This window comes from Pundamilia nyererei, unplaced genomic scaffold (assembly GCF_000239375.1).
Source record: "Pundamilia nyererei isolate P.nyererei 1_Seehausen unplaced genomic scaffold, PunNye1.0 scaffold00055, whole genome shotgun sequence".
Lineage (NCBI taxonomy): Eukaryota > Metazoa > Chordata > Actinopteri > Cichliformes > Cichlidae > Pundamilia > Pundamilia nyererei.
In genome coordinates, this window is record NW_005187456.1 from 2,254,965 (window position 1) to 2,264,554 (window position 9,590).

Here is a 9,590-nt window from a genome sequence, read left to right on the forward strand (position 1 = left end):
AAAAAAAAAAAGGAATTATGGGACGATAGAGACCAGAGTTAAACTGATCATTTTATGGTTACATGGTGCTCATTTTAGCCTCCATGACAGTTGATATAGCAGAATGCTTTAACACTGAATACCAAGCTGATCACATGACTGCAGACCGCAGAAATACAGTGAGGACACAAAACGAAAGAGAGACAGCAAGATAACTATAGAGTAGAAAAAAGAAAGGTACAGTATGTAAATAAACTACCACGCCGTGACAGTATTGAAATCTTTCTCTGTGCATGTGGTCCCTTGACTTTTCAGTTTTTTACCTTTTTTGTTTATTTTTTAGCTTCGTCTCCCTTGCTGTTTTAAACTTAAACAGTACCGCTGCATTAGTTGTGGAATACATTTATCTTTAAAGAGGTATAAAGTCATTAAGACTACTATAGTCTGGGGATATATTTCGGATAGGTGATTACATAACCATAAACCATCATGGAGTTAGAGCTGAGGCTAAAAACACACATTCACAACTCTCCAGCTTATTGCCATTAAAGAAACAAAAAAAGGAGGAGCAAATCAGCTGTGGTGTTTCACAGGAATTTTATTGGCATAATGGTGTTTATTGACTGAGAGTTGTTTCCTAGCAGAATGTGATTGAGGAGCAGAGAAAGAGCTCTTTTTTAAAGTAGGAGCTGTGAGTGTCGTGTAAACACACGCTGAGAGAGGCCCCTTTCATTAGCTATGCTAATCTGCAGGGCACGTGACTAACTGTGGATTCCAAGGTCCCTCCTGGCTCTGTCTCTCTTATTTTTTGTCTTCAAAGAGCCTATCTTTTCATTTCAGGTTCATTGGGTCAGTTCTGTGTGTGTTGTTTTCTTCATTTCTATGCAGTTTGATTGAAAGAAACATTATCGAGCTATTGCTCAATCTTCCCATCCTGTCCTAAAGAATTTTGGTTATCTGGTACTAAAGACATACTCCTACACAAGTAGATATAAGAGTTTCTTTGCACCACGGAGTCAACTCTCGCCCCTCCTTTGTTATCCGTGCTTCAAAAGAAACAACACGAGGGATTTCTGTCTACCTTTGGATAAAACATAGGAAAAAGGAACTCGCTAGGAATAAAAAAAATAAAAAATCTTAGACGTGAAAGAAATTGATCATTTTGGGAATTAGATTTCACATTCTTGCCATGAGTCAGACATAGTAATAGGGAAGCAGAAGCCAGCAGCTGGCTAACTTAGCACTAGACTTAAAATAAGGCATAAGCTCCTTTATATTTCAGTAACATTTCATTAACGGTTCATAAATATGTTTTATCTTATGTCATGCCATTAAAAAGCCTAAAACGAATGGAAATAGGAGACACTTTAGAAGCTTTTGTTTCTGGTCTAAAACAATGTTGATCTTAAGGAAATTACAATTTCATTATAATTTAAACAAGGCTTTCTTGTCCAAAATGTCATCCTCCTAACAGCTATCAGGTCAGCAGCAGCTTGCTGGGGGTTTGAGTCAAATTATATTTTAGCCAGAAGCTAAACAAACACATTTCGAGACCATGCAAATGCACTCTATTTTGCACCTTGCATGTTTACCACAGTTCTGTAAGCATTCATATTTAGGCATGCAAAAAGGGGGTCTTAAGATTATCCTAATCCTAAACATGTCAGTAGCAAATTGGGTGATGCTAACAGGTTAAATGGTAACTAATTTACTTCCCAATTGTGATTCTTGTTTGATGTCTCGAAAAATTTATTACATAGATGAATATTGGCATGAGTATAACCTTTAAGCTAATAAACAGTTTCTTTTTAAATTTATACAACAGCTGTAGCACTATTTCAGGACCTGGCTATTAAGGGGTAATTACTACATGTTAGATTATGTCATTTACTCAGAGAAGATGAGAGGTAGAGAGCGAGTCACCTCCATTAATTAATATAATAAGCGTCGATATAAGGGGTATAGGTGGGATATTTCCTACATCACTTTGAGTCAGAAGGTAATCATTTTAAATTGCCTTAAGCTCCCACCTCCTCCCAACCCTCTCGGTTTTTAATGAAAATGGCGATTAAACTGGTCGTTCTTACATATGTAATTATTTCTTTATTGATTTGTCAGCATCTTATGGAATGGTGTTTCATAAAATATATCCCTTTAATGATAACTCGTCTGAATTTCAACCACGAAAGAAAATCAAGAATGACCCCCCCCCAGGGGAATGTGGAAATTGGTACGTTGATTTAAGTGTGTGAGTATGTTTAAGTTGGTGTGCAAATATTTGCACAAAAGTGTGTGTGTGTGCACGCTCTCTTTAGTTTTTGCAGAACATCCCTCTGCACTGACACTTACTCTTGTCTAGTAGTACAAAGAGGTACTTGATCTCATGTAATGGCAGTGACTGATGGCTCTTTCTCTCTCTCCTGCCATCCCTATTCCTCCTCCTTCGCTCTTTTTAGGCTGTGAGGACGGGGGGAAGATGAGACCTCCCAGCCCTCTGATGATCCTGCTGTACATCACCCTGTCCAAGAGTGTAAAGGTGGTCTCTAAGAGAGGCTCAGGTATTTTACTCCTATTTCTTATGTGCATGCACAGCCTCTGTGTCGCTGTTTTCATGCATGTGTGTGAGTAGACTCCAATGTTTACAACTGCTAATATTAATGGTTGGCGCCACTGGCTGATTTAATTTGAAGACTTATAGTCAATTTTTATGATTAAATTGTTTTGTGTAGTTGTTTGTTAAGTTCTGTCGGTGCTAAATATCAATATTCGAGAATTTATGTTGCAGTTATTATGACTATTAGACTGTGTTCAGCCTGTGAAAATGTATTGTTTCTTGATAATAATTGAAAATAATCCACCACTTAATTCTGCAGTTGTCAAAAACTGGTAATAGATAGGTAATTGCTAAGAATCTAACAATGGAAAGCAGCTCCTGCTTTTATTTTTTTGTATTTGTCTCTAAGGTGAGGAGTAGGGCTGCCACAAACGATTATTTTGATAGTCGACTAGTCACCGATTATTTTTGCGATTAGTCGACTAATCAGATCATGCATCCATTGGACGTAAAACTACAGCTTATTGCACCAGCAGCATCTGCTCTTATATAACTATCATTAGCTTACAGCTTTAAGTGTTTAAGGTATGTGCTAACTAAAATAAAGACAAGATGATAGTTTATTACATTTTAATGAAATTTGCAGATTGTTTTGGTGAAGTTTAATAAACTCCTTGCTACACCGGAGTATATTCTCGAACATCTCACACTTCTGATAATCAGCTGTCTGCTTGACGTTTAATCAGCTGTGTAAAAACTATAACTTTAATCTCAGCCAAACCGATTTACTCAGAAACAAATAAAATACTAAAAAAGGCCAAACAATAACATTTTTAAGTTATCTAAGTGACTTATATATGTTTAACCTGAGTAGCGAAAGACGGCAGTGGGTTTGAAAACGATTTGCTGGGAGTCCGGTGTTCTCACCGGGTCTAGTAAGCCTTGCCCCCGGTTAGCTATCGAGCTAGTGGGTAACAGACGTCTCCAAAAACGTCGGAGCGCTTTTGAAAATATGTGGTGTCTTGATAAACTGAGCAGATATTTGAGGTTTACACAGCTACATTCTCGCCTGAAAATATGTTAAACGTTTATTTTGTGACCCAGAAAGAATAATAAGAGCAATATTGAAACTAAGTAGCTGCCGCCATTGTTGGAATCTGAGCTGGGCTGCGCTATGGATTCTGGGCAGTGTTGCCAACTCCTCAGTAAGGAAAATCGCTATTGGTTGTCCTAAAAGTCGCTAGAAGTCGCTAAATGACGTCATCGCCTAATTTGCATAATTGGTCATGCTAATCTAATTGTAACCTATGTTGTTGGAGAGAGAAATAACATCGTGGAAGAGACATAAAGTGAGTAAAAAACGTCCTAAATGCATTTAGAGTTTATTTAGAACTACAAATTAAATTTCTTTTAGCAATTATTGTTTTTTTTTTAATGTCACAATTCCAACCCTGCTCCTTTATCCGGGCTTGGACCGGCAAAAGTGACCCGAAATAGGCACTCTGGTGGAGTTACTTTGTGTGTGTTTATAAGTAGTTTTAAACCTTGTGATCCACAAAACAGCATAAGAGTAAAAGAGTAAAAGAAGAACTGACTGCGTTACAGCACCCGCTGCTTGTTGAGAGTAAAAGTGACACGCGCTTTCACGTCTTTTTTGAAAACTCGCTAAATATAGCGACAATGTCGCTAAGTTGGCAACACTGATTCTGGGACAGAGCTACTTCTTCTTCGTGGTTTAACGGCAGCTGGCATGCTTGTACATGCAGTGCTGCCATCTTCTGTTTCAGTCCGTTATTACACTCTTAAATCCTACTACTTATCCCTGCGTCTTTTGTGATCTTACAAAGCTTCAACCGATTTTGATAGGAGTATGTGACTTGACACACAGATTTATAGCATAATGGAGAATTATCAAGATCTACCTCAATAAAAAAAAGAATGACAGCTTCCAAATGATCTAACTGCTCAGTGACTGGGTCACCAAGGGTTAATATGAAACTCATTATGGCTCTAAATGCCATCAAACTGAACATCAATTGTGAGGAAATGCAAAGGTCAAAAAAGAAAATAGAGAGCAAAAAGACTGAAAGTAGAAACCTTTCATGACATGAAGTCTGGGGTGTAAGGAAAACAGCTGACACTCAACACTCAATGTAGAGCTTGTTGGCGGTGTTGGTGATGGTCAGAATCCTTTCAAACATTTATTTGATGTCATTTCTACATTAAACAAAATACTTTTCTATTGTAGCTACTAATCTAGCATTAATACTTGCTTGAATCCAGAAACACATTTGTTTCATATCTATGCTACTTAAGCAAAGATTCAGTGAATGAATCTTTAGGATTTGAGAGAAGAAGAAATTCATTGGTTCTTTCTCTGACCTACTGTGAAAGTATGAAATGCCTCTTAGTATAGCATGAACACCATGACGGTGGTGTCCACAGCTGTCTGTGTGCATATCCGCTAGGAACTGTAATCTGTTGGTCTTTGTGTGCTTCTGTTTAGCTCTGTGTGGATGTACTGCAGCCATGCAGGCATGTCTGAAGATTTAAAACATGACCTTTAGCTTCTATATTTATAGGAAAGCACACTCCCTGGAGTGAAAGGGCAACTTATCAATGAGTATATGTGCTTTAATATCCAGTAACAGGTATTGTCAGTGACACAGAATGCAAAAACACTAACCTACTAATATGAAGAAAAAATAATAAGAATGAAAACAGGATGCGATCTTTACTATGCAAACCACATTGATGTTTACCAAGTAAAATCCTAATTAGAATTCAAATGTGTGTTTTTTGCAAAAGGAGTTATTTTAGAAACTTGTTGGCATATTTGACTAATCACCAACATGTTAGCTAGCCAGACGGGGCAGCATGGGCTACAGTAACAATCTAATAACTTGCATATATTTTATGCATAATTAGGCCGTTCTCAGAATTGAATCATTTCACTCAATAAAAATGTGTTAACTGAAAAACCACTCCACATAAGTACACTTGTTATAGTGTCAGCACAGGTATGCACAGTCTATTCAAAATAATGATTTTACCATTTTGATAGTAAGAATATTTTAACTTGACTGCTGTTGTGTCCTGGTGGATTGTTCACATTTTTTAAATTCTACAAGAAAAAAGTATGCAAGTTAATCAAAATACATTTATGAAGGTCATGTAAGAAAATTGTGTCTGCTCGTTGGTTAAATGTGCCATTGTGTTAACTTGTGTGAATTATGCATCTCATTGATTAAGTGTCTATGGATCTCTGTTCCTTCATACTGAGCGTCTGGGTTCTCCCAAACTGGATTTGAATGTCATCAACCCTTTAAATGGCTCAATACCACATTAATATGGATAGCATAGGTGCTGTCCTTTACCTGCTCATTGACCAGAAGCTCTGTATTACACATTGTGATAATTTAGGTGTAAAACTGGTGTCGTAAAGCCAGTGTATCAACTATACCTATAACTAATCGACTATAGGGCACTGTGTCTCATATATCATCTCATTTATGTGCTGCCACCATCAACATTATACAAGATTTCCACTATTAAATACCCCTGTCGCAACCTACCAGTAGAAAAGTACCTATTAGCAATATCTATGGGAGTGATAACAACTGATCATGACCGTTTAAATAGATGACACTAAACTACTACACTCCCACAATTAACATAAGAGCATTACTTCAATGCAGACCCACACAATGGCTGTTGAACATCTCTGATGGAAATAGGCAGGGAAAATAAGATCTAGAAAATTTGCCAACTTTCTAAACACCCCTTGAAAATATACGATGCATATTTTATGAATATGCAGAATAAAAATGATAAAAATGGTACATTCTTTTACGGCAGTGTTGCATTAAAGGCATTGGTAAACTACACTAAACTTTAGATCAATAACATGTAAAAGTGGTGACCTTCCTTACATGCAAATGAGTATGAAAATGATAATAAAATAGTTTATTCAAAATACAGCCAGTGTCTCAGACATTCAAAGTATACCTTGTAGGTCAAGGTGAGAGCACTTATGCATTGCTAGTGATGTGTTCCACCGTTCATCTTTGACTGGATAAACCACGCCCACAAAGCCATTGTTTAAATGTTGTTTGAAAAATGAATGTTAGACAGTAGGGTAAATGAATTTCAGTCATCAATTTGATCCTTTAATCAGTTTTGTAAGTGCACAACAAATATTTTTTCTGTGTTATTATTATCAATCATTTTTCTGTCTTGTACATAATTACAAATAAGATTATAACGAGTTCTCTGTTCTGCTTAGAGTACAGTCAGTGAGTGAGTGACTAAGTTGAAGTTGCTTGACTCCATGTTTTTGCTTGTGTGTCCGTTTTGTATGACCCTATCCACATATACAGTACTAGTACCTGAGTGTTTGTATGATTTGGTCTGTGGAGGATTTTGGCATAGATCAGAGTCAGGATAACACATCCGGTCAATCACGTATTCCTCTGGGTCCTTCGGTCAATTATTGATGACGGTAAACTCAATATTACCTCTCAAGTGTGGGCTCAAAGACATCTGACTGACACAATGAAGGTAAGCTAGCCTTTTTGAAAGACTGCGCTCGCCTCTCTGCCAGCAGCTCAAAGGGAAGCCTGAAAGATTATAAAAAGATTATCAATTAGGTCATGGGGAAAATCAAGCTCACAAAACAGACACTGTCATTTTAGCTCCATTTTTTTCTCTGTCTCACACAAACTAATGGAACATCCAGCAGTACTGAATTTGGACGGTAAATCCATCAATAAATAATGCCTTCTTTATTTGTGTTCAAAAAGAATAATGAAAAAGAGTAAATAACTCATTGCTGCAAGTTTGTAAGGATAATATCAGTGTAGTTGCTTGCATGAAATTAACATTCCATTCATTATTTACCCTGAGCAAAATTTTCTTGTTTATGCATCTGTTTCTCTAAATGGAAAATGGTGCTGAAAAATTAATCTTTTTACTTACCTATTTATTTATTGTTTTATTTTGAATAATTGATTTTGCCCGAAGACAATTAACTCAAAAATGGTTTAATTGAAAAATATATTTTCCTGCACCTTCAGCTTTGATCACTGGCTGCTGACAAGCTGAAGGGAATTGAGGTTAAACATGAAATGTTTAACAGAAGATTAATTTGCAGATAAAGCCACACGATAGGTGATTGTTTTCTGACTCAGAGGTTTGGGATATTTATCTTCTTGGCTGGAGATGAAGAGATTGAGCACACACTTCCATGGCTGCTCTCAAATTAACAAATCACCATCCCTGAACTGGGTTTTCCAAACCAGTCCAAAACAGAAATTTTGGAAGATAAAGTTTGAGACAAAGAAAGAAAAGCTTGGGCTACTCTTCTAATGAATTGTTTGTGGGGCATTCTCTTTCCGATGGGAAAACTCTATTGTTTTCATGGGGTTACAGAAAGAAGAATTTGACTCCACAACCTTGAATAGTTTCGGGTAAGAATCAGTTCTGAGGGCTTGATTAGCCCTCAAGAGATACTGTATGAAGCAACAATACAATTGATTTTTCCCTCCCAATGTCTGGGTGTCATTCCCAGTGTTCCCCAAAATCCTATAATTATTCAATGTGAAGCCTGCATTTCCCAGAATAATGAGTTTCCCAAAGGTCTGAAAGCTGTATTTGTCTCTTTTTCCCTCGCTCTTTATGACACACTTGGTACTACTCATGCTTTTAATGACCCTTCAAGCTCAGAAGAATTATATATCAATTGGGGTAGACTATTGTTTTTGGTTTGTGTGGTGTGCACACCACACAAACCAAACTCCCCAACCAAAAACAATAGTCTACCCCAAAACAATAGTTAACATGTGGAAGCAAGTATGAGCTGTTTATACATAGATCTTATTTTTTTTTGACCCACACATGCTGTGCTCCTGCAAATGAGGGTTTGTTACTCCAGGCATTGTGCTCACCTAGGTGTTATTTTGCACTGGAATGACCAAAGTAATGCTGACTCTGCCTGAGAGTCAATACTGGTGACAGAAACAAGCTGTCCATCAAGCTCCAGTTGTCTCTGTCTTGGTCTGACCTAAACAGGCCCGCCTCAGTTTCCTGGCCACAGATCGGCCCATAAAGATCCAGACTTTAATCAGAGAAGACAGGGACTGTTTAACTGGGGTCTTAGTCTTCTTATAAACCCAATTATCAGTTTGCAGCTCGGTGAAAGAGACAATGAACGCTGCAGAATATGGATAACAAATTTATAGACAAAGCAACAAACCTCTTAGTCTGCACACTGCAACACAATACATTGTTAAACTGTGTAAAAGTAAAGTAAGAGAATGGGGATAGTCAACATTACCCATGGTGTCTGAGTATCGCTGAAAGGATAGACGGATTAAGTCATTGGAAAAATAGAATTGTTACATTGGTGATCAGTTTTCTATTAAAGCTGTCAACTGTATTCAACTATATATTTTTCCTTTAATCAGACTTCTCAAGCATGTAAAGTGGCTCTTTTTTAAAAGTTGTTGTCATGCAAAATAGTTCTTAATTCAACATTTTGGACCATGGAAGCGTCCCATAGGAATATGTAATTTATTCCTTGATTTATTACAAACACTGTACAGGCAAAATGGATCCAAAAATGGATCCATACGGTTGACATCAAGTAGACATCTTATATACATCTATTTTATAGGAAAATACCAAGTTACTGGTTTATTGGCCATATTGTAGGTATTTTTAGAGAAAGAAAATACTCTCTGTATTTGGTGAAAATGATCTAACCCACTGTTTTCTACTAGGAAACAATAAAGTGGGATGTTTAATTCCTTTTGATCTACAGTGTCACTTCAGATATTTCTAGTGGACTTCATGTTGTTATGTTGTTGGGCGGTTTTTACCATTTACCAGGGACGTGCAGAGAGGTTTAAAGGGGCGGGTGCTCAAAGTTAAAAAGGGGCACATTGAACCATGCTGAATAACAACAACACACATTCATCAAGAATCTAATATGGGAAGGGCAGGGCTGTGTTGATCTGAGACTGTAGACATTAAAAAGTCCACAGGAGAGATGGTAGCT

At 37.2% G+C, this 9,590-nt stretch overlaps 1 protein-coding gene across 2 annotated transcripts in view; it reads left to right on the forward strand.

Annotated features, from left to right (window-relative positions):
• il1rapl1a (interleukin 1 receptor accessory protein-like 1a) overlaps positions 1-9,590 on the forward strand; it is a 167,224-nt gene that overhangs the window by 20,019 nt on the left and 137,615 nt on the right. For both annotated transcript variants that reach the window (XM_005733854.1, XM_005733855.1), the window contains exon 2: positions 2,436-2,537. In XM_005733854.1, coding sequence (XP_005733911.1) covers positions 2,456-2,537 — 82 coding nt within the window. In that variant the 5' untranslated portion in view covers positions 2,436-2,455. The remainder of the gene's footprint in view (positions 1-2,435; positions 2,538-9,590) is intronic.